This window comes from Zychaea mexicana, assembly GCF_025766255.1.
Source record: "Zychaea mexicana strain RSA 1403 chromosome Unknown BDB00scaffold_19, whole genome shotgun sequence".
Classification (NCBI taxonomy): Eukaryota; Fungi; Mucoromycota; class Mucoromycetes; order Mucorales; family Lichtheimiaceae; genus Zychaea; species Zychaea mexicana.
In genome coordinates this window covers 189772-217392 of record NW_026516682.1, presented here as the reverse complement: position 1 = coordinate 217392, position 27621 = coordinate 189772, and the positions used below count along the sequence as shown (strand labels likewise).

The 27621-nt window shown below is 42.2% G+C and overlaps 8 protein-coding genes across 8 annotated transcripts; 3 read left to right on the top strand and 5 right to left on the bottom strand.

Annotated features, from left to right (window-relative positions):
* The first annotated feature begins 2656 nt into the window (after positions 1–2656).
* BDB00DRAFT_812759 (cytochrome P450) lies at positions 2657–5410 on the top strand. The gene is made up of 10 exons (XM_053122719.1): positions 2657–2834; positions 2956–3099; positions 3195–3275; positions 3364–3489; positions 3571–3610; positions 3701–3902; positions 3978–4101; positions 4184–4574; positions 4656–4833; positions 4933–5410. Exons 1-10 carry the CDS (start codon positions 2691–2693, stop codon positions 5087–5089), a joined length of 1587 nt encoding a protein of 528 aa, XP_052981909.1. The 5' UTR covers positions 2657–2690; the 3' UTR covers positions 5090–5410.
* Positions 5411–6445: 1035 nt separating this feature from the next.
* BDB00DRAFT_870190 (cytochrome P450) lies at positions 6446–8807 on the top strand (the record flags this gene model as incomplete). The annotated part of the gene is made up of 10 exons (XM_053126679.1): positions 6446–6592; positions 6681–6824; positions 6905–6985; positions 7069–7194; positions 7281–7320; positions 7422–7629; positions 7711–7831; positions 7918–8308; positions 8405–8582; positions 8657–8807. The coding sequence occupies 10 exons, from the start codon at positions 6446–6448 to the stop codon at positions 8805–8807; spliced, it is 1587 nt and encodes a 528-aa protein (XP_052981908.1).
* A 3747-nt stretch (positions 8808–12554) lies between these two features.
* BDB00DRAFT_870189 (uncharacterized protein) lies at positions 12555–14667 on the bottom strand (the record flags this gene model as incomplete). Its single annotated transcript, XM_053126678.1, has 2 exons — positions 12555–13792; positions 13938–14667. The coding sequence occupies 2 exons, from the start codon at positions 14665–14667 to the stop codon at positions 12555–12557; spliced, it is 1968 nt and encodes a 655-aa protein (XP_052981907.1).
* Positions 14668–18780: 4113 nt separating this feature from the next.
* On the bottom strand, positions 18781–19017 carry BDB00DRAFT_812740 (uncharacterized protein). Its single transcript, XM_053122718.1, has one exon. The coding sequence runs from the start codon at positions 18960–18962 to the stop codon at positions 18795–18797; it is 168 nt and encodes a 55-aa protein (XP_052981906.1). The 5' UTR covers positions 18963–19017; the 3' UTR covers positions 18781–18794.
* Positions 19018–19305: 288 nt separating this feature from the next.
* On the bottom strand, positions 19306–20464 carry BDB00DRAFT_937463 (uncharacterized protein; the record flags this gene model as incomplete). The annotated part of the gene is made up of 2 exons (XM_053129253.1): positions 19683–20464; positions 19306–19337 (listed from the first exon to the last, which is right to left on the bottom strand). The coding sequence occupies exons 1-2, from the start codon at positions 20452–20454 to the stop codon at positions 19306–19308; spliced, it is 804 nt and encodes a 267-aa protein (XP_052981905.1). The 5' UTR covers positions 20455–20464.
* A 366-nt stretch (positions 20465–20830) lies between these two features.
* Positions 20831–24183, bottom strand: BDB00DRAFT_759919 (ATP-dependent protease La; the record flags this gene model as incomplete). The annotated part of the gene is made up of 12 exons (XM_053119172.1): positions 20831–21165; positions 21247–21417; positions 21497–21644; positions 21741–22222; positions 22336–22380; positions 22480–22571; positions 22651–22754; positions 22931–23024; positions 23154–23206; positions 23252–23515; positions 23752–23808; positions 23980–24183. The coding sequence occupies 12 exons, from the start codon at positions 24181–24183 to the stop codon at positions 20831–20833; spliced, it is 2049 nt and encodes a 682-aa protein (XP_052981904.1).
* A 1684-nt stretch (positions 24184–25867) lies between these two features.
* On the top strand, positions 25868–26362 carry BDB00DRAFT_759719 (uncharacterized protein; the record flags this gene model as incomplete). The annotated part of the gene is made up of 2 exons (XM_053119152.1): positions 25868–25961; positions 26034–26362. Coding segments are annotated over 2 exons (423 nt in total), but the record flags the coding sequence as incomplete, so codon positions are not given.
* Positions 26363–26378: 16 nt separating this feature from the next.
* BDB00DRAFT_812730 (ammecr1 protein) lies at positions 26379–27458 on the bottom strand. The gene is made up of 3 exons (XM_053122717.1): positions 27309–27458; positions 27126–27242; positions 26379–26993 (listed from the first exon to the last, which is right to left on the bottom strand). Exons 1-3 carry the CDS (start codon positions 27422–27424, stop codon positions 26618–26620), a joined length of 609 nt encoding a protein of 202 aa, XP_052981902.1. The 5' UTR covers positions 27425–27458; the 3' UTR covers positions 26379–26617.
* Between the last annotated feature and the right edge of the window lie 163 nt (positions 27459–27621).

Below are 27621 nucleotides of genomic sequence, written 5' to 3'. Positions count from 1 at the left end.
CGTGTGCAGTATGGCAGTCTCTCAAAATTTTTTCTTTCTCTCCTCCCCTTTCTTCTCTTATTCTTTTTTCAGAATTGGTCGTGTCCTTCTTGCTTTTCCTTTCTCTCACTTAAGGCTCTCTTCCTCCGAGCCAAGAATGTCATGATAGTAAGTATAGCTGTGCTTGTGTTTGTCTTTGCGTGTTTGAAGAACCAGGAAGATGTCTGCCGTGACATGTCAAAAAGTGTATGCAAATGCTCATAGATGTTTTCTTTTTTTCTATTAGAGGATGGCTCTGCGGTGATCTGTTTGGACTTGGATTGGCTTAGACCCCATCTCTCTCTGTCTATAACTTTGCTGTAAAACGACAAAACAAATGTAAGTATAGCTAGATCCAGCTTGGGATGGAGGAGGATCGCCATGCTGTGTCAAAAATAAAGATAGCACAGTGTGTGCAACCCTCTAATGACCTTTTTTTCCAGCTAGAAGAAGTGTTTCTATCTTGGCTGCGATTCTCTGCTCTGCTCTGGCCGTGTGTTCGGCTCTCCCGTGTCTCATCGTAGAAGTATGGGTAAGTATAGCACGATAGGATGTGTGTGTAGTTTAACAGTTTTCCATTAACTGTTCGTCTCTTTTGTTTCTTGGAATGGCGATAGTGCACAGATACATCCACGCTGGTCAAGATTGATGCTCTACTGCCATCCCGCTCCTAGAAGCCGACCTGTCAAGTAGTCCATCGGCTGTGGTCAGGATCTATCCATCCATCTGGACGGTGGCGTGTGCTTTTTGCTTTGACTTGGACCTGAGGAAGTCGTTAAAAGCCTCATCTTCTTCTTTGCTACATATATTATATCTTTATTGCTTCTTTGTATATTTTATCCCCCTTCCCCTCCTCCCCTTGCTCTGACCCAGGAAGTCGTTAAAAGCGTCTATTCGCGTTCTTAGTATAGTTTATCCTCCTCCCCCTCCCCTCCCTACCTCCCTTGCACAACCCGTATCGCCTAGTAGCCGCTGTTCCGTATCCATCTTCGGATGTTGCATCGTTTCATGCGAACGGCATACTCTCCACACCAGGCAGCCTTCGGGCGTACGTCCTGTCTTTCAGACTGTACCCAGGCCACGGGTAAAAAGTGAGCCTGTGGTCCCCGTGAATTAGTGGAATGCTCCGCGTAAGTGTTTACTTTCTCTCTTTCTCTTTTTCTGTCTGTGGATTTACATGGAAAGGGAGGGGTTTCCTTTTTTGTGAGTTACAAAAGCTAACTCGTAACTCTTAATTTTTTTTTGATAAATAGATGTGTTATGGAAAGAGAAGTCTTATATCATAGCCATCATACTATTAAGCTCTTAATAAAAAATCTTAATATAGTTTTTTACTTAGTCGCGTTCATACTATACACTATATCACTACTGTCGCAAAATCAATTCCTTTAAACATAATATTACTTTTTACTCTTTTTACTATGAGAAGTTTCAATCACAACTTTAGCAACTCACATACCGAGTATATGTAACGTCGTCACCTCATTCTTTCCGCTCCGTTGTTAGCGACTACATACGAACACGACGATGATATGATAACGGGACGCCATGGAGTTCTCGAATGTGCGAACCTGAAGGCCAATCCAAACCTGTTACACAAGAGGTAAGTTTACCTCGCCGCCTCTTGAAGCCACTGAGCATATCTACGTATGTATGCGAAAAAGGGTGTTCCTTCCTAAGTTAGAAACAAGCAGAAGATGTTGATTCATTAGTTAATAGGCTCTTTACAAAGTTTACCACAGTTGAGGGAGCCATTATCAATTAAGGATTGCAAGTTTGCGTTGTGTATTAGTGGGCTTAGCTTGTGTCATGTATGTTTCATGCGCATTGACTTCCAGGTTTGGTCTCATTCGCCAAGTCTGAATCAGCCGCACGGGCCGACTTTTTGCGAAAATTTTATTTTTTTATGTAACATTCCATGTGGAAACAAAAAAAATCTTTTTTTTTTGTGTAGATCAGCACAGTGCCAAACCGTGCTCTGTGGTATAAAAGAATACATGGTAAGAAGACAATACATGTGTGTGCCAAGTGTAATTTAACTCTTTGCGATCCGGCTGCTGTGTAGCTTTTCTATGTTATCTGTTTCGATGAAATCCCTGCGTGCTACTAAGATGTTGGACGCCAAACTTAAAAAAATCGCAAAATAGGTCCGCCGGCTCTGCCAGTCGTTTCTATTGTTCAAATACGTGAGAAAGATTCTGTGCAGAAAACGATGGAAAAGTTGTTGACTACATTACAACAATAGCATCTTTGATGTGCACACTACGTGGAAAATATATATCTGTGACATAAATTATGATATTGAGTCGAAATACCAAGAGAGATAACGCATAGAAAACAAACGAGATGGGCACAATGATAGATCAGTCCCAGGAAGTAACGTGATCTGTGTAACAAGGCGTGGCTTACATATACACACGAAGTATGGAACAAAGGCTGCTGGACATCGTACCTCAGACGTATGTAACATGCGCGGTGTCAAAAACACATTTATTCCGAGCATCTTATATTAGCCCAATATGAGCTAGCCTTATTGGTTTGATGCAATTTCTTTCCATTTTCTGAGCTACAAGCGTGCGGAACTTGCGCCGAACCAGTATATAAGGATCAAGGGAACCTCTTTGTAAAACTTCGTTACCCCACATTACCTTCTTTTCATTATACACACAGAAATGATTGTTATTCCCAGCAGTTTTAGTCAACTTGTTGATTCAGTCAAGGACATCAATTTATCAACCCGCCAACAACAGACGATCGGTGTTATCACTGCTGCAGCTGTCGTTACGAGCTATTCGCTGTATAAGCTTTGGAACCAGGTTAATAAACAATCTTGCATCATCCAGCAGTTTTCGCTACTCTAGCCAGCTGCACGCTGCAATACCAAGCTCCTTGATCTGTATCTGCTCACAGCTATTCATGCACCTGTTTCCTGGTTAGGGTCCGAACGACGGTTGCCCTGTTGTCCCGTACACCAATCCATTAAATGGATCGTCAGCTGAGTTTCGAAAGAACCCACGGGAATTTATTCAGACGTGGACAGAGAAGCTCGGCCCCGTCTACCGAGTCCACCTTTTTGGCAGAGTGAGTAACTTTAAATGTGACACGGTAAAACGTGCTGCGCTTTGCTTGCCCTCGCTCAAGAGTTGCATATCTGATTTACAAATGGCTTTGTTTAGTTGTACACGGTTGTTTCGGGCAGATATGTCCGTGAGGTGTTTTTGAACAATAATTTTGATTTCTTCACAGGCATCAACAGAGTAAGGATAAAATCTTTAATAACGCAGAACAACGATATATCTGTTCATGCACTGCGGGTTTTAATGAATTTGATGATCGTGTTTTCAGAGATTCAACATGCCGTTGATGGCTGGTATTCCTGAAGGTGAAATCCCTCAAGAAGAAGGCCGCAAGGTTGTTGTCAAGTATTTGACGCCCCAATTGAAATACTTTACTGCCCGCGCTGTCGAAAATGTAAGAACCATTACTACCTCTGTTAACGATGTTTGGCTTGATATAGAGTGATGCTAACCATCTTTTTAATGTAAAACCTAGTTGAACATTGGTCTTAAAGAGATAATGGGCGATCTCAACGGTAAGCAGTAAAACATTGTCGTCAGATAAATATAGTGAATTTTGACAATCATTCTTGGCTGTAATGGCTCATTGCTGTTTTATCCATTAGAACCAAAGGAACTGCCTCACATGTATCCCCTGGTACAACGCATGGTGGCCCGTGCAAGTGCTTCCGTTTTTGTTGGAACCAAACTCGCAAAAGACGACGAACTCGTCAGTGTGTTTCAGAATATCACCACAGACATTGGATCAATGATTCGTACAGAGTCATGGCTTGAACCGTTCGCTAGCTTGTTGCACTTCCGAATGTGGTTCGTATCTAAAGAAGAGATAAGGATCGGTTATAGGAATACAATGTTACTTATACAGTGTTGTTCTTTTGTCAGGGCTATCGGTAGATTCTCTTCTAAGGTCCGTGCTATTCGTAGCAAGATGACCAAAACTATCGGCGCTGAAGTTGAACGTCGTTTGGAGGCCGCTGAACAGAATCCAAATGGCTGGGATAGACCCGTAAGTGAATTGTCAAAAGTGTTGGAAATGTTTGGCAGATCCTATTTAAAAGGAGGTTAATAACAGGCACTGTTTTTATAAGGTGGATGTTCTTCAAGACCTTATTGAGAACGTCAACATCCCTCGTGGATCAGACCTCATTACAACGATTGTCAACTACACGATCGCTTTGATTTTTGCTTCCATCCATACCACATCCGAAAACGGTACCATCGTTTTGTATCGTATTCTGCAAAATCCTGAGCTAATGGATGAACTTTTGGAGGAGCAGAAGGAAGTTTTGCAACGTAATGGTATCGATCCCGAAGGTGCGGCCAAGGATGTATTTACATTCGAAATTGTCAAAGATCTTCCCAAGCTGGATAGTATTGTTCGTGAGTCCATGCGTCTTCGCAACGAATTCTACGAGCTGCCTCATTCCAATGTTGGCAATAAAAAGGTTGTCTTGAGCAACGGCACAGTCATTAGGCCAGGTAGAGATCTCACCTTCTTCTCTCTTCTTCCGTTAAGAAGCATAAGTTACAAAAAAGCTGATTGAATGTTCAATTTACTAGGTGAAGATGTCTTGATTAATACGTGGTACAACCAGCAATACGATGGTTGGGATGAATACAAGGTTGAGAACGATGACCGTTCAGAATTCAAACCTTACCGCTACATTAACACCGGTCGCCCATCGACTAAGGTTGGTGATGACTACCTTGTCTTTGGCGAAGGAAAGCATGCCTGCCCGTAAGTTGCGTTTACTGTTATCATGATAAGTACATATTAGCTGTGAAAATGTTGAGATACTTTACTGATCTTATTTCTATAAATAACCTAATGATACAGTGGCCGTTGGTTTGCAATCCAAGAAATCAAAACCATTATCTCGCTCCTACTACGCGATTACAAGGTTCGCCCATCCAGTGATGTTATCTTCCCAACCACTACTGCCACAGCCATGCCTTTCGGTACTGCTACCATTGAAAAGCGACAGCGTGCCTAGATTCCTACACATCCTCTTACTACTTGTAGAACCATATCCACTCTTTTGCAATTGTATTCTTTCTATGTATACTATTTTAGTTCGTCAATCCCTTCCATATATAAAAGACAAAGTACAGCAGCTGCTGCATTTGATGAAGAAATTACTCTATATGTATTTTTACAACATTGTATGATATTGAACAAATCTATGTACTGCACAAAAAGACTTCAAGAGAACCCAATAATTACAGCAGTTTTGTGAATACATTTAAAGGATCGACTGGGAAATACAGCGGATCCCTGTTAATCTCATATTCGTTAACTTTCACCCTGGTAAAAAGTAAAAACAATCTACATTCCCTTTTTTTCACTATCAAGCATGCAATGGTTCAACGCATAAAGGGGTCATTTCAGATATTTGGTGTTGATTCGATATAATATCCTCAAATAAGTTGCATGTAGAAGAGACGCATCTAAATGGAGAAATTATCTAAGGTATGTTCAAAGAAAGAAAAAAGGCAGGAGAAGGCTGCAAGATATAAAAAGACATGTTTGTAAACTATGTGATCTTTATAGTGACAACTTCCTGAAATCGGTAAGCTATGTAACACCAAGATGTGTCTGGATAAAGAAATGTCCGCACGTGTGGGGCTGTAAGGGAAATAACAGCAATCGTTTATGACGGGACAAAGAGTAGTATGTGTTAGTGACCATGTTGGATACAACAAATGTGTTATAAAACTCTAGAGTCGCTAGTTTTGGAACAGGTTGGATAGTGAGACATACAGAGATATAGATATGTGCACAATATATGAGACGATCATGTGTATCTTACAAAAAACACATATTATAGCAGTCGTATGGGGGTATTATATTAGTTCCGCTAACTTTTACACCCGCTTAATTTCACCAAAAAAAAAAAAAAAAACGGAAAATACCGTTATGAAAATAACGGGGACCCGTATATACAGGCGACGACAAGGGACGTTACGAGCATTCAACAGCGCGGTTGTGTTACATAGCGCCGATCCTTTAATTTCTGCATCCTTGACAAGAGCGGAAATAAAGAACCTCTTTTGATCATATATTTTTATTCGTACTGGCTACTTTTGAAAGAGAATTTGTTATCTTGCATCATTACTGACAACGCACGCTTAATTCAAATTGTACCAATCTCTTGATGGAAATGGTCACAAAAAGTTGACGTAGCGGATGACAGACGGACGAGAAACGCGGACAGCAGTAGCGCGGTGGCAGATTAATTTTCCCGACACGCGTTTGAGGTAAAGTACGGACGAAATGCCCGCAAAGAAAATATATAAAACCCCCTTGCTCATTTTCCACCATAATTTAGCACAGGACCCGAGTAAACAGAATGCAACTGACGATACCGAGCTCTCTTGACCAATTTATCGGCTCTGTCAAAGATATAGATTTGTCTTCCCGACAACAACAAACAATCGGATTGATAACCGCTGCTACTGTCGTAACTAGCTATACATTCTACAGACTTCTGTTCAAGGTAAACAACAGTAAAAAATTTGCCAGAGCAAGGATAGACAAAGACAATTGAATTCCATCTCATATTAACTTTATGTTTGCCGGAATAGGGACCGAGTGATGGCTGTCCAACTGTGCCTTACCGCGATCCTATCAAAGGTTCATCAGCTGAATACCGCAAAGATCCTCGGGCTTTTGTCGAAAAATGGACGAAAGCTCTCGGTCCTGTGTACCGTGTCCATTTGTATGGTAGAGTAAGTCTGCCATTCCATTTGATGCAAGAGAAGAGACGGAAATGGAACATTATGGCATCTTACTTGCGTTTCTTTCACAGATGCACACGATTATCTCTGGTAGATATGTCCGAGAAATTTTCATGAACAACAGTTTCGATTTCCATACTGGCATTGAAAAGGTATTAATGGGTCATAAAACCAGAAAAGTAATCAGTTAGCGACTTTCTAAGAGTACTGAAATATGAACATCAAAATTTTATAGAGGTTCGATATGAAGACGATGGCAGATATCAGCCATTCGGACGTTCCAATAAACGACACAAGAACATCCGTTGTCCAATACTTGACCCCACACCTAAAACATTTCACTCCGCGCGCTGTTGAAAACGTAAGAGATCGACAAATTTAACTAGTATGTAGACATTCGTAATTTCGTACTACTGCGTTTCTAATTGCTCTGATGGTCTGTGACAGCTACATTTGGGTCTCAAAGATGTTCTCGGAACTATGGAGGGTAAGGACATCGTTTTAACTTTTACAGAAACTGACAGATCATTATGCCGAGATACATGTTCCTTCATCTTACGTCATTATGTCTTAACTGTGGATGTATAGATGGATCTGTAGAAATTCAGCACATGTATCCATTAGTTCAGCGCATGGTTGCCCGCGCAAGTGCATCCGTTTTTGTGGGGGAAAAACTTTCCCAGGATCTTGATTTAATCGCAAGTTTCCAAGACATCACTACAGACTTGGGATCCATGATCCGTTTTGAAAATTATTGGCTGGAAACTTTCTCTTTTTTGATGAAATTAAAAATGTGGTATGTACTATGAAGATAGCTGACGATATGCAAACAGAAGTATCCGTATAAATATTGATTACTATGAGAAATGCTATTTAGGGCAATTGGTAAATTCTCCTCAAAAGTCAAAAAGCACAGAACCACAATGCTTCGATCCTTGACTCCAGAAATCGATCTGCGTTTGAGCTGTGCAAAGGACGATCCCAATTGGCAAAAGCCCGTAAGTTTTGTGTATCATTTCTCGTAGTCCTTTATTTTTAGATGTAAAGACGGGTTTTGGAGCAGTGCAACTAACTGAGTATATAGAATGATATCCTTCAAGAGCTCATCGACCATGCTGAAGTTCCTCGTGGCCGTGATATTTACACTCATATTGTGAATGAGATCATTGTCTTAATCTTTGCTTCCATTCATACCACGTCTGAGAATGGCACCATTGTTTTGTATCGTATTCTCCAAAATCCCGAACTCATCAACGAGCTTTTGGAGGAACAGCAAGAAACAATCGAACACGCTGGATTAGACCCTAACGGAAAAAGTAACGAGGTGTTTACATTCGATACTATCAAAGGCATGGTTAAGCTGGATAGTTTCTGCCGTGAAGCCTTGCGCCTCAGGAGCGAGTTTTACGAACTTGCCCATACCAACATCAGTAAACAAAATGTGGTATTGAGTAATGGTACCATTATTCCACCAGGTAAAGGCTACATGTGAAACGCGTACGAACGACCAATGCGAAATTATTTCATTCCATAAACACTTGATACACCTAACAAATGTTTATTCTGATTAGACGGCGACGTTTTGATTAACTCTTGGTATAATCAACAGAGCAATAGCTGGGAAGAGATGCGTAAAGATGGTGAAGATCGCGCACAATTCAAGCCTTTCCGTTATCTCAACACTGGCTATCCATCGACTAAAGTGAGCGATGACTATCTGGTTTTTGGCGAAGGACGGCGTGCTTGCCCGTAAGAATCCGTTATTTTATTATTTATCTTGAAATCTATTCAATTACTTTTCTAATACCATCGTAAAATTATAGTGGACGATGGTTTGCCATCCAAGAAATTAAAACGATTATTGCCCTTCTTATCCGTGACTACAAAGTTCGCCCCACTAGTGACATCCTTTTCCCAACATCATTAGACACTGCCATGCCATTCGGCAGCGCTTCTTTTGAGAAGCGCAACTAGACGCAATTTGTATAAAAAACGATTCTGCACTTAGTAACTTGCATCAATATAAAATGACCATTTTGACAAAATATAATCACAGTATGGTCCTAGGAAGTTTAATGTTTCAGATTAGCCGACTAATGGCAACCATGACCGCGTTTATATCGAGCTGATATATGACGTTTAGTCAAGCTGTTTCAACTCATTTTGGTCGGCGATTTGGCACAAATGCATTACTTAACAATTATGAGTACCGATTAGTAGCCTCTTTTATTAAAAAGAATCATGCACAATCATCACCATACGCTCTGTTTATTTCCAGCCCTGCAAGTGCAAATATGAACAAGTATTATATCGTGTCGGTATTATGTACATTGCGGTTGCTTAAATATTAGTAGTCCATTTTAGCATTGCCTTCGTTGTAAATTTCCCATTGCTACGAGCGAAATAAGCAAAATCGCAGACACATTATTGACTCGAGACTCTCGTGTAGCTCCGTGCCGCTGCACCGAGGATAGTTGGTTTTGAACTACAGACTATGCTAGCCATTCCCAAACAGTGCCCATGTCGCTTGCATGGGTCACTTATTCTTGTGCTTCCTTGATGGCTCTGCATTGTTGACATTTCCATCTTGTCGCCAGTTACGCCTTTTTGTTGGGGAGCAAACCGCAATTTATAATTGCTCTAATCTCCACCACTTTGAGTGTAGACTGATGAGCTTCATCGGTCTAATGTTGTCGCTTAGATTCCGTTACCGTACGTAGAGAGAGTTCTGAACCGTCGTCGTGCCTCTACTCTACTCAAACAGAAGCATGCGTGCTGCTTCTTATAGCCAACTGTTGACTGTATTGGTGCCAGACCCAATGATTGACTGTCCCGCTGCCATAGTTTCTAGCTGTTATTGTCACTACCGTAATACTTGAAGCTACATAGTTTTTAACTGATATTTCTGCTCCAGCGCTGGTCGAGAGTTCTTTGTTCGCATGGCCCCCTCGATTTATTTTGTCGATACAATATCGTTTCATAAATGCTGTTTTGCCTTTGAAGTGTCGTTGCCCAGTTTGAATTATGGCTACTTGTGTTCTGTTGCCAACTTATCAAGTTCTTGGCTGTCAATCTCGATTACCACGAGATTTAAGCCTGTCTTTTTCCGTTTCCTCTAATTTTGTCGCCACGAGTCCTTGTTGCTTTGCTGTCATCGTATAGACGCGGTGTTGTGATGAAGACTCGCTCAAAATATTGTATATTTTCCGCAGTTTTCGATTGTTACTGCTCCTTCCGTCCGTTTCCTATTGTTTTGAAATTGACGTCGTCAATGGTAATACTGTCTATGTTGTTGCATGAATGATTACAGTTTTGTTGCCCAAAGCAAAATAAAATTGTCTTCTCGATCTGACATTAAGCCACTTGAGCAGTTATTTTCTGCAATGATGTCGATTCCTTCCCGCTTATGTGCTTCTCGCTTTTTTCCCTCTGTAATGCAAGTTGCGAACGCTGATGTCACCTTTGTATAACGATTTGCTGTATTGTGCAGGTTCTTATGCCTTGCTTAGCTTGACGGTCTGTCTTAGCCGATTGAATCGTTGTATGCGTAGACATTTTTTGTCGCTACCATGTCTTGTAATATGTTGTTGTTACGAGCGCTGGTGTTTGGCAGCAATGAAGAGGGTCTGTACCTTCTTGATATGGGTACCAGGCTTCCTTGTTTGTAAATTAGAGTCTTGGGAAAGCATTTGGTTGTTTTGCACTCTCATTGATCTTTTCATTAGATAATGCTAACGTGTGGATGGAAACAATCATCTTTGGCAGGTGCAACGTAGAATATTCCGCAAAGGTGCTTCATAATATGTTAGACGCTTAAGAGCGATAGAGTTTCTCCTATTGAAGTATGTAAACAACAGTTGTCATGTACTGCACTCCATGAAACAACTAAAATTAACATAGATTCACACTCTATTACCTATAAAAGTAACGAGAAAAATACACAATAATGCTGTCAGCAAAATTACTGTGGCTGTACACTCGTCCTTAACCATCCAGAAAATGCATGGCTGCTTTGGTATCACACTACTATTTTACCAGTTGAATACGTTCCGGCCTATCAGCACACGCCAACTTCTAAAATACGTCACTCTGTATACCGGCAAAAACAAACTGTAGGCCCAACAACCCCGGTAAGGATTGCTTCTTACTCCTCTATCTTGTCAGTCGTTTCTATTCCCGCCACTTTATTGCTCGCTGTCTTTCCTGAATCTACTTGCTCATTGGCATTTGTGACTTATGTTTTGCTCGATACGGTGGCGTGCACGGACCACCCACAAGCAAGCAGAGACAGCATCGAATGTACAACTGCGCATGGTAATAGACACGTGCCACTACCACCGCAGCACGTTTGTCTACTTGACCACCAGACAACCCGTTATCTGAGCCAGTAAAGTTTTACGCGGTTTCGCGGAACGTTCCGAACTGCCGTGCGAGCGTGACAGTAAAAAAAAGAAACTACTTTCTTTCACTCGAATCAACAATGAGTGTTCGCAAGACACCCTATATTTGCAACCTGTTCTAATTTATATCAGAGCATGGACTTATTGCATACTTGTAAATTTACGACAATCTTATAGGGGATCTCATTTTTACTTGACGCGGTAACCAGCCTCAGATCTGTGCTTTGATGCAAATTTTGTTTCGTGGAACAGTAGCAGAAACAAACAATGACTTAAGGTATACAAAGTTGATTATTGTCAAAAAATGCTTTGAAGGCATCATTTTTACATGGAAGAAGCGTAAAATTAAAAGAGAACAGTTAATATCCGAGCTTACATTGATCAAAAGTAATACATAAAGACCTAAAATATTTTGGTGTTATTTCTTACTTGCTAGTGTAGATAAGAAACAATCTTTTGGCCTGCTGATGCTTAAGGAGCAAACATTATTGCTTCAGGACTTTTAAGGTTTGTCGTTTCGGAAATAAGCAAAACATGGATCGACCTTGGGATAACCCAAGTGTATTTTGAGCACAAGCTTCGCGCGCTGTTGGCCAACCATGTCGCATTTTTCAAGAACATAGTGTCGTTTCGAATATAATCTAAGACATTACTGTACCATCATCAGCATATCCTCAGGTAAGCCAATGTCGTAGTTGGTGCGCGGCGCATCCAGATTATCGACAATTCCAGGACAGTAGGCACGCAACATAATTACTAGGCAATTTTTTCCACCAATCGAGTCTGGTTCATCGTGCGGGAACGTGTAGATCCTGCGTCAGATGCTTACAAGCTTTTATACACTCAAGCATATGTTCGGGATATCCATATACTATTTCGAAAGTATTCCGATCCTTGTATATCAGAGAGTACCTGCGCGGTAACAATACATAAACAGCGCTCTTGAACCAGTGTTTTATGGCCTGTCTCCTTGTGGAAGCTCAGGAACTTCAAAGAGCATTAATTCCAAGATCTCAAGATCTGTTCTAAATTGGCTGAGTAACATTTTAGATTATGACAAATCACCGCTGTTTCGACCAACACCATTAACCAACGATCTACTGCTGCTGCTATATTGCGAATATATCCAAAGGAGACAAACGCAGGATGCTATTACAGCACACAATTTTATTCAAACCAGACAAGCATGCTAAACCCTTTTTTTTATATATATTCATGCATACATTCGTGAGAGAAAGCATCATATAGAGCGATATGTAATATAGAAGCTATTAAAAATCCAAGGGTAACCGTTTAAAAAAAAGCCAGTGCATCCGTTTTGTTAAGTGGTATATACAGCTTTTACTTTCTGTGTTGCATGTTGGATACATATATCGTTAATCAACGGGCACTTCTTGATTGTGATTGTGAGCTTAGACAATTGGCGTTGGGGGATTTTGTTGATTAGACCTCGTACGCCGTCATCTGTTACGTTCTTCAAATCATTCAACACGATAAAATAAATGTTACAAAGGTTACCGAGAACAAGCATGGTATCGTCTGTAATGGTATTCATCCCAGACAGCTCGATTCTCGTCAGCTGGTCGGATAATTTGGTAATAAGCCCGTGGATGCCTTGCGTTGTAACGTGAGCCAAGCCGCGTAAGGTGACCTCGCTCAAAGTTTTGATGCCACTCAAAGCAGAAAGCACAGGGTCCGATATTTCTGCGCAATATCGAAATATCACGGATTCTAAAGACTTTTGTGTTTCAGACAGTCTTGCGTATCGCTCAAACAGCTGTATCAAACTTGGACGCCCATTAATACTCTGGACATGCGCTATCTCGAAAGATACGAGTGGTTCGCCAAGGTTCATGATAGTCCTCGTCAATTCGACAATGTCGGCCGGCGCTATAACGCACAGGTGCTTCAAAGAAGCGCTGTCAGCAATCGAGCGTAGCAGATACGGTTGTATAGCAGCGCAAGGCCACATGTTTAGCTTAATAACACGCGGCAGTTTGAAATACATGTAGGTTGTGTTGAATTGCTGGACCTCTGGTGCTGTCAAATCCGTTAGACACGCTAGCAGCTCCTCCAAAGTATACCGGCTTTTGTATATCAATGGGAATATAGCAGACGTGGGAACATAGGCTTGGCCATTGTTTGTGTAGAGCACTCTTAAACCAGGTTCTTCACTGTCGGTCTTCTTTTTCAAATCCTTTAGCGCAGGAACTGAGACATCGGTGTTGTATCCCAAAATCTCAAGTTTTGGTGCGCATCGGTTAATTGAGCCAAGTACAGAAGTACGGCACCCGTTCATGACAAGCCGTCGTAATTTTTGGCAACTTTGTAGCATCTCTTCAATATCAGGCCCATTGATCGTCTTTGCTTTCAGCTCGAGATTCGTGAGTCCACAATTTTTGCTGACCATGCTGAAATTGCCTATACAGGTTTCGATCGTTGAGTTTGCCTGATAGATGAGATTGGACAACAAATTACAGGATAAAAGTATCTCGGCTACAGTGATATCTCGAAGGTCGTTGGTAATCTCGACGGTAAGACTCGTCAGCGTGTCGCTCACTCGAAATATAGCATTTGAAAATAGTATGATGTACGGTCGAGAGAAATTTGTGATGCTTGCTGTGAAATGTGATTAAACCCAGTCGTTACTCCTCATAGTAATCACGTGTATAGTTAGAACGAATGCTAACGTGATGTCACATACCTGTCAATTCCAGTGAACGAATTTTTTTAAAGTGATGCTCTTTTAAGGCCTGCAAGTATTTTATGCGTATTGACATGCTTGTTGTACTAAGTTTCAGGTGCTCAACATGAGAGCCGATGTACTGGGCTTCATCCACTAGTTTGGTGTCTTCTTGGGTGTCGGCGACTGATAGGTTTCTCCATGCATCTGTACACTCGAGTATCCGTTCTCGCCACACCTTCGATAACTCCAGACAGGCCACTGTTGTGTCCTTAGGTAGCAGCTTAATAACGCTGTTCACAATTTCAGTCGGAAGTATATCCATAAAGTCGATTCTGCTTTCATTTTTCTTGGTGGCCTCTTCTCTTGCAGTCGTGAGACACAGTATTTGTTCCTCTTGACTGGATTCAACCATTCGAACTCCGTCGTTGTATACCGCAATTGCGTGGCGTTGATTCCCGTACATGGAGTAGATGCTGGCTTTTCGAATATATCCAACTGCTGAGCGTGGCGAATAATCAATTATTCGTTCAGCTGCGACGAGTGCACAAGTGGGCTTTCCTTGCATAGCATAGGCATGGGCAGAAGCATCCAGGATCTTGAGAAAATGATTCTGGAGCAGGAACTCAGCGTGCTCGACAACGTGAGGGTGTTTATTGTTATCAATCGCGTTGTTGAGCATTTGGATCGTCTTTTGAAAAGACTCCGCAAGCGTATTGTCGATTTTGTTCGGGGCGAAACTAGAAGGCATGGAGGGAGTGCACATATTCATCAATAAAAGAACAGGATGAAAGAATAAGGGGAAAAGAGAGGTAAAAAATAAGAAAGAAAAAGGGCGCATCGGTAAGCAATCAATTTTCGGACTTGCATTCCGAAAGCGCTGTTCGAAATTTGCTCACTCAACTGTTGTCACATATCATACGCATAACTCATCGTCACCTATAAAAAAACATATCATACACATTGATGCTGGTTGTTTTGGACGTACTTGGTGCTGTTGTTACATAATCGATTCATACGAGCTTTAGAGCTAGTTAATAATATTGGAGCAATAACTATTCCAAGTATCTTTGCCGCTCAATAATGCTCGGTTTCTCAAATGACGATGTTATGCGCGCTAGGTGAAGAAATGTGTCATAATAGCTTGTTGCCAGTAAAACTTTTTTTACGTAAATATAGAAATGAGACTTATGATAGGAAGAGAGGCTATTGTAGCTTGCTACAGTGTGATTGTAATCTAAACGGCTTGCATACAACTCTTTGACGTTTTACTTCATTTGTTGATTTTACCATGGCGGCGCACTTACATTAGGGATCGTAGTTAGTGGGCCAAGAAACGGGGGTTTGACGATTGTTTGGGAGATCGCATATGTATAATACGTTTGAATACAACCTAGAGTTTGCTCATATCCGCACAGATGTAGAGCTTTCCATGTGATTTCATGTATGAAGCACGCTGTGCGCAAGTGGTTAGCTATCTTCGATTGAAAGAGTCGTACTCAGTCATACGCAACAAGTTTCTAGATGCTCCCACCACAGATCCTGCGAAAGATATTTTCTTTGTGCAAAGTTGTAAGGGTGCATACCGTTACGACGATATTCAACGTGCATGGTTGACGATAGGATGACTTGCGGTCAACCGCATGTTGAATAAGGAGTAATAGGCGTGGATACTCTAGATAGAAGTACGATGTAGATCAATACTAAGACGCTAGCTAGCCCTATTACTCAACGTATATATAGAGACAGGGCCCTAAGTTATATGGATCCCTATCGTTTTATCCTTTGATATATCCGAGCCTCACCTTTTTCTATTGATTCACACTGTCTACCCATTCACGTTCCCGATTGTAAGTATCTGGGCCGACACTGTTACAAAAGTGATATCAGAAAGGTCTGCTCTTGTCACAATTGTCGAGCCCGTCGCCATAGCAACCGATGCGTTATTAGATGTGCTTTGCACGATGGATCTTTTTTTTGACCGGGTACCTTTGGAGATCACTAACGTTACGTTTTCACACATATCGAAAAACGACTGCCTTGGATACTTGTGTGTATGTGTGTGTGTGTGTGTCGTAAATAGTTTTATAAACTATTTACATACATATGCGGTAGATCTTTCTACCAGTTGAAATTGCCAAGAATCAGCCTGCTAAAGAGAAGACCCCTTTGCCGCCAATCACTCCATTCACGGTTGAAAAGAGAAACACTGGAACTTCAAATTCGCATAATCAGTATTGTTATCCGACGGAGCACTGACATGGAAGATGTGTGCATGGAGATTGTTATAGGTGGATTCGCGGATGACAGTAGTAGGAGGTCTGATGAGGTTGCTGCAGAAGCTTTATGCAGTTGTGTAGCGTAATTGTATGCAGCTGCTGTACCGAAAGGATCGATGGCGGATGCTTGAGACAACCAGCTAGCATGTGGATTGGGTCGATATGGATCATATTGCTCCTGTTGTCCTGCCTGAACTCTAATGTTGTCATGGTTATCCGCAATGGCATGCGTCGGAGAAGAAGGTCCAAAAGCCAGGTTGCCTAGTACTGTTGATCTTCAAATGTTGGGATCCACAGGCCATTCTTATTGTAGCGATCACTCAGACGTGCCTGATTGAGAACCACCACGCAAATAATCCTGCTGGCTCTCCATACTGCATAAACGTGACAACGAGCGACCCACAGCTGTACCTGTCATGAGCGATACCAAAATACTGTGCTTTGAAGTCTATGGTTACTGTGAATGGCGTTGCGTATCACACGCCCACAGCTCTGAGGTCGTCCTCTGCTGCCGTCTTCTGTTCGACTCTGTTCAACCTCGTGCGCTCGGGTACTGACTTGACGCGATCGTCGTTTTTGACAAGGGCACACACAAGAATAATCGCGCCTGTAGCTGGGCCAGCAGTAACATCAGCAATCCGTTCACCTCATAAATTGGCTGCTGTTGTACAAATGCTTCTCAGCATCTTCACACTCGCCGGTTCCTTATCAGTTTTTGATTTCCAGGATATCCAATTCTACCGGATATTGATTAAAGGATCTTTTTACTGTATACTCAATAAATTGACGACCGCAGGCTGCATCCGTTGAGGTATCATTAGGAATAACGAGCGCTCTATGCACGTAAACTGTACGATCCATACAAGCATAATGCTGCTGTGGTGCTTCAGCTTAACACACAGTTTGTCCGACGGTAAAATGAAACTCTTTTTATATCGCCGGTTCTTTGTTCCATTAAAGCGCACAGACCCGTCGCCGACAATTGTTGGATCAGAGCGGAGCACGGCAAGCGGAGCCGCATAGTGAAACAAACATATACGCACCATAAGAAAAAGACACTAGCATGACAGTCGTCAGACTACAACGATAATTATTATCAAGGCACTTCTTCACATTGCTGCAGTTCACTGGCTCCTTAGGGCAGTAGTGACAACAAAATTTCTAAGCTCCGTCATTTTGTTTACCGGGCTCATAAAAAAAATGAATCGACTGCGCGTTTTGCCCTTTATTCTTTTCTTTAGTCTTCATATTCATCTTTGTACATTTGCAGTGTTTCTTTCATTATCACTTTTTACCTTTCTTTTATTTTTCATCCCGCTCGAGTGTCCCTGTGGGTGTGCATAGTTGAAGGGAGCTAGTCGTGCACGACTGGCTCTTGCTCATCTTTTGTACATTTGCAGTGTTTCTTTCATTATCACTTTTTACCTTTCATTTATTTTTCATCCCGCTCGAGTGTCCCTGTGGGTGTGCATAGTTGAAGGGAGCTAGTCGTGCACGACTGGCTCTTGCTCATCTTTTGTACATTTGCAAAGTTCTTTGTTTCATCTTGGTTTTTTATCTTCCTCAAAAACTGAAAGCGAGAGTGTGTGCAAAGAGGTACGTATATGTTCGCCGCTGACAGACCTTTGTGCTATTTCTTTTATTTGTAGGAACTGTGGAGGAGTAGGTTCTGTCGGGAACTGAGGCTTGTGGACAAGAAAGGGAGAGGTGTAGGTTCTGCCGGGAACTGAGGCTTGCGGAAAACAAGGGAGGGCAACCTCCCTTGTGGGTACGTATATGTTCGCCGCTGACAGACCTTTGTGCTATCATATTTCTTTTATTTGTAGGAACTGTGGAGGAGTAGGTTCTGTCGGGAACTGAGGCTTGTGGACAAGAAAGGGAAAGGTGTAGGTTCTGCCGGGAACTGAGGCTTGCGGAAAACAAGGGAGGGCAACCTCCCTTGTGGGTACGTATATGTTCGCCGCTGACAGACCTTTGTGCTATCATATTTCTTTTATTTGTAGGAACTGTGGAGGAGTAGGTTCTGTCGGGAACTGAGGCTTGTGGACAAGAAAGGGAAAGGTGTAGGTTCTGCCGGGAACTGAGGCTTGCGGAAAACAAGGGAGGGCAACCTCCCTTGTGGGTACGTATATGTTCGCCGCTGACAGACCTTTGTGCTATCATATTTCTTTTATTTGTAGGAACTGTGGAGGAGTAGGTTCTGTCGGGAACTGAGGCTTGTGGACAAGAAAGGGAGAGGTGTAGGTTCTGCCGGGAACTGAGGCTTGCGGGGAACAAGGGAGGGCAACCTCCCTTGAGGAACGAAGGATTCATAAAAGTCGGTCGACTTGTCAGGCAACATCAAAAAACTTGGTTTCTTATTTTACTTTCTTAAATAATGTAATTGTAACTATTGGGCAGATCGAGTGACGATTGTAATAAACGCGATCTTTTTTTTTACATCCTCCTACTGCCATTGCGCTTGGTACTTGTTGGTGCTTTCTCTGGAGCAGTTATGTAGTTGCAAATGAGCCTTTCGTACTCGAGTCGTCAAGAAAAACATAGGCTGTGCATTCGCATGTGTGCTCTCAAAAACAATACAGCTGGTTTACCTTCACGACTATACCAACAATGATTGCAAATTGCTGGTGGCAAAATAAATAACCGTATCGCAAAGCAAACAGACCATCCCCATATACACATATACACGAACCAGATCGCCAACCCAAACTAAATGATGTTTGCCTTGATTTCTTTGCAGTATAAAAGGCCCAGTACATAAGCTCATTAGGGAAGTTACATCATCCAACTTGTTGGGTCTTGCCACCAATCTCTCATGCTACTGTCTCTCAACATCACTGCTACTGATACACATATACTAGTAGTACTCATAGATAGATTGATATGGAATGTACCATTACTGCTTATGATTATACTAAGCTACAAGATCCCACTTATTAAACGCGCGTTCAAAGTTCTCATCAGCAACTATGGAAGAGGGGACTTTAACAGGTGCAATCCGTGATATTGTACATATTGCGTTAATTTCAGGCTCAAAATTGTATCTGCAATTTTCATTGATCGGCGAGAAGCATCACAAGAATATATAATATATGGAATTCTTCTGACATTTACACGCTGTATAGGGTGGAAAACATATCATCTAAATTGTACACACTAATAGAATATCTTTTTCAATCAAAGATAACAATATAATGTGGTATAAAGTAAACTTTTTCTTTTATTTAAATTCTCATTGATGACAAGAGTGGCATAATTAGTGAATCATGTCGTGGTCGATGATTGTCATAAGAAGTAGGACACCACGAGCGACGACGTTTAAAACATACAAAATAAGTACTCTTCAAGCGTGTCATTGGACCTGGATATAATGCCACTCCTGACTGTACAAGACAATCACACAACTCGTCAAAATAATCCAACGACGGTGGCATAAGCCATTCTAGGGAAAGGTATTCAAGATGTGGAAGCGATTGAACCAACGCACGGAATTTTTCGACATGCAACAAGTCGTCGACATAAGCCAGCTCGAGTCGTGTCATGGTGCGCATATCGAGTTTTATCAATGCATCCATGTCGTCTTCCATCAAGAGTGAATCCTGGATAGCCGCGCAAAGAGACAAGTAGGGTCGCGTGTGCAGGGTCAGTCGAGTGGTTTTGGCAAAGGGCGCCAACAGGGAATACAAGTGAGATGGCTGGCTTGGCCGGTAGTGGATCAGTTTTAAATGTCCCGAAAAATCAGTGCTACTACTACTGCTGCTTGATGATGTGGGTATAGGGCTGTCGCCGCTATAGCCGAATTCAAGACCTTGAGCAACTAGACCGAAATCCATGACAAAATCAGTGAGACGTGGAAAGAGGGTATCGAGGAGGGTGGCCAAGAAATAAATAGGCTGTTTCACTTGTTGTTGTTGTTCTTCTTTGTGGTATTCATCGTCGATTTGTTGTTGTTCCCAACCAGATAAGACATGATCAAGAACAGATGTCGCTGCGTATCGCGCAAGTGTTCGTTGTGAGTGATCGGCAATGGAAATGGTACGGACGTATCGACTGGCACGTTCCGAATACAACTTGTTTGTGGAGAGTTTGGAGGATAATGCGAAAAGGGCTTGAGGTTTGGTGATGGTGAGGTCTTGGTAGAGAGTGGGGAGGAGGGACCAATAACAGTGGTTGCATGTCTGTGCTAGCTCGCCAGCAGTGGCTGTTGGGAGATATGTGGCTATACAGGATATTAGCTCGGACGGTAGTTCTTGAAGCATTTTATTGTTCAAGAAATTGTAGTTGAGAAAATAAGAGAAGAAAAGGAACCAAGGGGGAAAAGAAAGAAACTAGAACGGGTGGCGAAAAGGTTAAAAGAAGTAGAGTGTTTTTCCATTTTCTCCCCCCCCTCGTATCCTCCTGTATATATTTTGACGCTTTGTATGTTTCACTTTCTTAGGAACCATTAAAATCCAATTTGATAAACTGAAACATAATCAGTGAAATTAGATGATGGGGATAAACTATTTATTCTTTCACTATTATAATGAAGTTATGGTTAAGGGTTGGTAGTAACAACATGATTTATCAAATGTTTTGTGTGATTATGTTGTTGGGAGAGATTGATGGAGCTGTAGTAACCTTTTTTTAATATTTTTACAAATGACTAGCATATCTAGCAGAGCATTTCGTGGAAGTAGTAGCGCCATCCATGTCAAAGACGGCTTCCACACCATCCCACAATGATTTACAATAAACAAACTTGATGGCTTGACGAATGTGTTCAGGGACGTCCTGGAGTACATCACGTTGATTGGTTGCAGGCAAGAGGATGCGTTCAATGCCAGCCCGATGTGCCGAAACCACTTTTTCTTTGACTCCACCAATCGCTCGTATTTGTCCGCGCAAAGTGATCTCACCCGTCATGGCTGTTGTCTTGGCTACAGGTTTCCCTGACAACAAAGAAATGATGGACATTACCATGGTAATACCTTTTCAAAAAAAATTGGGCAATATTGAGCAACTTTTTTATTAGTATGTTAATACGGTGCCTCTATCAGTTGTTTTGTTACCTGCAGAAGGTCCGTCTTTTCGAACCGCTCCATCTGGCACATGGATATGTAAATCCACGTCCGCCAAGAGTTCTTCTTTTCGAGACGTCGTCAATCCCAAAGCATAAGCATTTGCTTTTATCCAGGAAATGGCAATATAAGCTGATTCTTTTAATACGTCTCCCAACGAGCCTATTGTGTACAATAAGTGTTTATGACAATTGTCAATTTTGTTATTCTTTTCTCCAGTTCTCTAGTTTTTTTTTCTTACCTGTCAAAATCAATTTGCCCCGGCCTGGCATCTGGTTCACTTCAATTGCAAGAATGCCACCCATACCACCTTGTGAATAAGCCAATCCAGACACAACGCCTGGCACAGCTTCTTCACCATCCACCACATCAAATGCATACACGGGTGCCTAATAAAAATATATAGAACTGGATGTGTAAAAAAAAAAGGAGTTTCCCCCACCCCCTCATCCATGGCAAGGAAAAAAAGCCCACAATATACTTACACCTAGAATAGTATGCACATCCTCAACGTCGATAGTAGTTTTGAATTGTAACGATGACGACGAACGTGACTTTTTGCGGCGTCTGGTACTAGTAGCTTCTACGAGATCCGCATACTCCTTACACTTGTATCGACACAAACCAGCGATACTTCGATCCAAATGACGCACGCCGCTTTCTTGGGTATAATGCTCAATCACATAGAGCAAGGCCTTGTCGGTCAACGTGACGTTCAATTTGTCTAATCCATGTGCTTCCAATTGCTTTGGCCATAAATAGGAACGTGCAATATGCATTTTCTCGTCCGCCGTGTAGCCGCTCAAATGGACGACTTCCATACGGTCCAACAGAGGTCCAGATATCGTCTCCATCGAGTTGGCTGTAGCAATAAATAAGACTTGGGATAGGTCGAATGGAATGTTTAAAAAGTGGTCCACGAATGATGTGTTTTGACTTGGATCTAATACTTCCAACATGGCCGCAGCTGTAAATATGAAAAACCAGTTGGGTTCTTAGCAAAGGATTATCATTGATCATCATGTCGCCAACTTTCGCTGCTCTTTCTTCAAACCTCTTTTTTTTCCCTTTTATTTGTACCTGGATCTCCCTGACTTGAATTTTGCACTACCTTGTCAATCTCATCTAATAAGAATAAACAGTAACAAGCATGGTTGTGTAAGTTTTACACCACACAACACACAATCAGAGCCTTTTTTCTTATAGCTTATTGTTTTTATATACCAAGAAGGATAACAGGGTTTTTGACCCCACATTTCCGCATCCCGTTGATCAATAAACCAGGCATGGCTGCCACATACGTGCGTCGATGACCTCTGTTTCGTGCATATTTAATAGTGTGTTCCGCATGAAGAAAATCTTTACCGTCCCCGTTTTAAAAAAAAAAAGACTTACCGAATATCAGCTTCATCACGTATACTACCCAGTGACATTCTGTAAAACTTGCGATTTAATGCAGTGGCGATAGATCGAGCAAGCGTTGTTTTTCCGACACCAGGCTATACGTTTTTTTTGGTTTCTTGTGTATCAGCTTTCTCTCTTCTCTCATCATCATTACTTATCTCCCGCACCGCCTTCCCCACCATAATAGCTATCCAAAAAACATAACCTGACCTCTTCGCCCACCGCTCTCTCTCTCTCATATATTCATATATAAAATAAAATGGAAACATACTGGTCCAACCAAACATAAAATAGGAGGGCTCAGATCCTTTTTGACTTTAATCACTGACAGATATTCCAGTATACGCCGTTTCACGGGTGCCAAACTAAGAAAAAAGATTGACGAAGCTGGTTAATAAGTTTTGTTTTTGTTTTGCATAGGTTTGCATAAAGTGGGCTGCAGCTTTGCAGATAAACACACACACACACAAAAACTTGTATTGGACTTTTTTTACCCATAATGATCTGCATCCAAATGCTTTTTTGCAACCGAAATACTAACGTCTGCCTCTCCAGTAGTAGTAGTACTACTACCAGCAGACGATAACGACACTGTTGCTCCTTGTTGCTGCCAAGGTAAAGCAGCCACCAGTTCTAAATAAGTACGTAAAATGCCAGATTCAGGGGTGGATGGCATGAGTTTCCGCAGACGTTTGACATCCCTGTATACGACCGATTGTGCATAGGTTGGTAGGTTTGCCTTGTTGAGATGATGAATAAGATCGGCAAGCTCCTCGTCGTCTTCATTGGAGGGTGTGATCATGGATGTTGTGTTATTGCTATTATTACTCCTGAGTGCTTGCGTCGTGCTGCTGTTCTTGTTGTTGTTATATTTAGTTGCTTTGGCAGATAAACTAGAAAAGTTTTGTTCTTGTTGCTGCTGCTGCTGCTGCTGCTGCTGTGTCACACAAACACCACTGTTGTTGTAGTTATAGTAGCTGCTGCTACGTTCAATCTGATTAAACTGTTGTTGTTCGTGTGTTAGTATATGGTTTTTTAAGAGGGTGAGAGGGGAAAGAGTGCTGCTAAAAAGTGGTTCCGTCTCTTTCTTACCTGATGTCGCAAATAAAACTCACGACGATGACGGTCCAATGTCTGCTCAACGCTTTGCTGCGCGTCTGTTGATTCTTGTAGTGTCTAAAAAAAACAGTTTGTTTTTTTTTAATGTAAAAGAGAGAGAAAAAAGAGCGTCAATAATAATCTTTGTTTTTATGCACAACGTGTCTTGCATGGAAGTTTTCCGTGCATATTTTAATTTTTTTGGTAGAGAAGAGGTCTTACCTGCAAATGGCAACTGACCGCCCGGATCCCTAGTTCCAACAATTCTTGTACGTTGGTCGTTTCCAAGACACGCAGCTTGTCTTGGTACGTAGACTCTGTAAGACAGACGACGACAAGGCTGACAAGCTCCGGGAGAGCTCCATGTGTCATGCTTGTTGTCAATTGTGACAACACCGCATCAGGAATACCCAAGACGTCGCGCATCCTTGTTACATACTCCTTGCATAGATAACGCAGTTGTTGAGCTGCAGCAGAAAAAGTCGTCGACTCACGGTCATCGTCACCCGTTCTGCAGTGTAAATCATGGTGGTGGATCAAAGACGCTTCTAGCATAGGGTTTCCTTCATAAAGTATATCGTTGATCTGGGACCGACATATCCCTTGCACATGAACACCAGCGGTTCCAGGAAGCGTTCGATCGATTTTCAGTACCTTGGCGGTGCATCCGAAATGATGCAGTTGACTCATGTCGTCGTAGGTACCGTCGCCTTTTAGCGGAACACATACAATGTAGTCGTCAGCAACGATGGACTTGGCTTCAGTGTCGGATAGCATGTAGCTGGTGGTGATGGATGGTAGCAGGACCTTGTTATTGCTTAACGGAAGGATTGGTAGTTTGTCGGGCAATGTTGGCACTGGTGATAACATGATGATGTTGATAGTGAATAGTAAAAGTTAGCTAGTTATTAGTAGTAGTAAAAGTAGTTATAATAGTGAGTGATAGTGATAAAGGAAAGAAATTCATCGTGGAAGGAGGCAGGGGGCCACACTGCCTTTTATATTGTTCGTGTGAATGCGTCTCTCCCACTGCCACCGACCCACACAAGTTTTGGCAGATCCATGCGGGTGGTCTAAAAGAAGAACAACCACCAACCCCTCCTCGTTCTCATATTAAAAAAAGCCTCACATGCCAACACCGCTCTAATAGCACCACCCCCCACCCCCTTCATTCTATCGAGTTGACCTCCTTGAAATAGAAAAATCTGGGTGCACGAGCAAGGGGGAGAGAGGTGGCGGGACATTATTTTTAACTTACTACCACTTTCCCTTGCGGTCAAACCACACACACCCAACAATCAAACTCTGCTAAAATGGGTCGATCGGATCGTTCCGCAGAACGCCACCATTCTAGGAGACGTTCACGTTCACCATCGTCACGACGTCATCATCATCATTATCGTTCACGGTCATTGTCTCGTTCTCCTTCAAAAACAACACGACGACGTCATCGCGACCGATCGCCTTCCAAGGATAGCGAATCCGATTATAGCAAAAGCTCACAACGGCATAGTCATCGTCACGGCAGTTCGCGTTCAGAACGGTATGCTTGTAATCCACCGTTTCTTCTTTGCTTTACCCCCAGCCACTTGACCATTTTTATTCTTTTGATACAGCAAGCGTCGCCGATCACCTTCACCTTCATCGTCAGAAGAAAGCTCTTCTTCAGCATCGTCCGAGGATGAACGACGCAAGCGACGTAAGAAAAGCTCGAAAAAGAGTAGCAGTAAAGACAAAAAGCACAAATCAAAGGTATGACATTGAACGCTTTTTGTTTTTTTTTTGCCTCCCTTGGTCACTAACAAAAAAAGGAATGGGGGTATATAGAAAAAGTCCAAAAAGAAGAAAAAGAGTAAAAGCAGATTGGGTTCTGTCGGCAATGAATGGGGCAAATATGGTATTATCCATGAAGCAGAGTGAGTGTGGTTTGTTCTTTTTAAAGGCGTTCATGAGTCACGATCAACCAGTGAATGGATAGACTCATCTCTCTGTTTCTCTTTTTGCTGTGCATAGCATTTTCACCAAGGAAGCAGTAAGTTGAGGCGGATGAAAGAGAGCACAATTATTTAGGCATATCTCACACCATGTGTATGTATGTATGTATGTATAGGAATTCCAAGCATGGCTACTAGAGGTCAAGAAAGCCAACATTGAAACGTTGCCACAATCTGACAGAAAGAAGCTATTTATCGATTTCATGGATGGTAATGAGAAGAAAAAAAGAGAAAAAGTGAAATAGAGTAGTGAACTCATCCCCTCAAAACATCATTGCTTAGATTACAATACGGCAACCATGCCTCATGAAAAATTCTACAACTTGGCACGATGGGAAGCGCGTCAACAGGCACTGCGGATGGGAGAAAAGGTCCCGGACGATGCTTCTGGCTCGGTCAATTTGTTACGCGACGAAGAAATCCTCAGACAACAACATCGCCAAGCAGCTGCCCGTGCTGCTTCCAGCCAACCCTCGTTGCAATTGTCAAAGGAACAGTTGGACGAGCTGACCAAAGTCAACCGCGAACGTGTTCAAGCGGATCGTATGCGCAAATTGGGCATGACACCGAAAGAAAGCATGGGTGTTCGTTATCAGTACGAGTATGACTAAAAAAAAGATAATAATATAGCTTCCTTCTCTGTGGAAATATTACAATGATGATTTGCTATTTTGACAAGTCATCCTTTTTTTTAAAAAACACAAGCATGGGGATGACGTGAATGTATACACCCTATTTGCTCGAACGGGGAGGGAGATGGAACGATTATGTAAAAAGAGGCGTTAAAGTGCCTGGGTCATGGTAAAAGGCAGAGGATAGACGAGAGAGAGAGAGAGAGAGAGCACAGTATGGGCCAAGTTTTTGATCTACAGCACATCGGCACCCTTCTTGTACGCGACATATTCAGTGTACCCAGCCTTGGCCTTGGACGACTGATAGCGTGTCAATTTGATCGACTTTAACACTTTCTCTGTAATCGCGCCGCGGTATCCACCCTTCCGCAGCAACGAGTCTATCGTCTCCTGTTTGTTCCAGCCCTGTTCAGGCATCACCTCGGGCAAATACGTTGCCGTGCGCTTGTGACCTTGATCATTCGTGAACTCTATCCAGATACCGTGCACGCCAATCTCCCAGTCCAGGTAGTCTTGGCCGTCCTCAAAGTTTGTCAACAGAGACACGCCGCATTCAAGTCGTGGTACTTCGCGTAGTGTGATTGGATTGAATCGACGGTCTTGAAGTGCACTTTTGTGTTATCAGAATGGTTGACGTTGTTGTGTGACATCAGGTTCGGGCGGGCGGAGTGAATGTTTTTTTTTATTATATGCAGCCAAGAAACGGTTTAAAAAAGAGCATCTTTCTCTCTCTCTCTCTTACCTTGCCAACGCATATTGTTGGAGACCAGAACCCAAGGGCATCGCGTTGAAATTACCAATACACCCTCTGAGATGCATATCGCCATGAGTGTCAATGTTCCATGTTACGAAAAGAGGACTGCAAATCGTGTTATTGAGTATATCGACAAGGGGATTACGCAACACGTCTTCCTGTGGAACCTACTATTCTGCGTCGACACACTGAGCTTTGGGAATGGGTTTGTCTTCTAGACGCGATATGAGTACGTCAAAGCAATAAAAGCAGTGTTCTATTGTGGCAGCTTCTAGTGCTGAAGGCATATCTGAAAGAAAAGAAAAAAAAAAAAAGAAAGAGGAAGAGAAAGAGAGAGAGAAATGATTTTAGGCTGGTTCCTGCAATCGAACAGACCCACCCGATTGATACTCAGAATGTGAATATTGGGTCATGTGCTCTGTTTGGGATGTGTGGATTACATGCTGTTGTTGAGTATGGCGTGTACCTGACTATCAATCAACAG

What these genes read in the sequence shown, in the direction of transcription:
- BDB00DRAFT_812759 (XM_053122719.1), top strand. Translation starts at nt 2,691, where the DNA reads ATGATTGTTATTCCCAGCAGTTTTAGTCAACTTGTTGATTCAGTCAAG. An exon ending in TGTATAAGCTTTGGAACCAG is followed by an intron (nt 2,835 to 2,955) that starts GTTAATAAACAA and finishes TTTCCTGGTTAG; the next exon opens with GGTCCGAACGACGGTTGCCC. An exon ending in GAAGGAAAGCATGCCTGCCC is followed by an intron (nt 4,834 to 4,932) that starts GTAAGTTGCGTT and finishes CTAATGATACAG; the next exon opens with TGGCCGTTGGTTTGCAATCC.
- BDB00DRAFT_812740 (XM_053122718.1), bottom strand. Translation starts at nt 18,962, where the DNA reads ATGAGCTTATGTACTGGGCCTTTTATACTGCAAAGAAATCAAGGCAAA.
- BDB00DRAFT_812730 (XM_053122717.1), bottom strand. Translation starts at nt 27,424, where the DNA reads ATGCCTTCAGCACTAGAAGCTGCCACAATAGAACACTGCTTTTATTGC. An exon ending in CAGTGTGTCGACGCAGAATA is followed by an intron (nt 27,243 to 27,308) that starts GTAGGTTCCACA and finishes CACGATTTGCAG; the next exon opens with TCCTCTTTTCGTAACATGGA. An exon ending in CAACAATATGCGTTGGCAAG is followed by an intron (nt 26,994 to 27,125) that starts GTAAGAGAGAGA and finishes ATAACACAAAAG; the next exon opens with TGCACTTCAAGACCGTCGAT.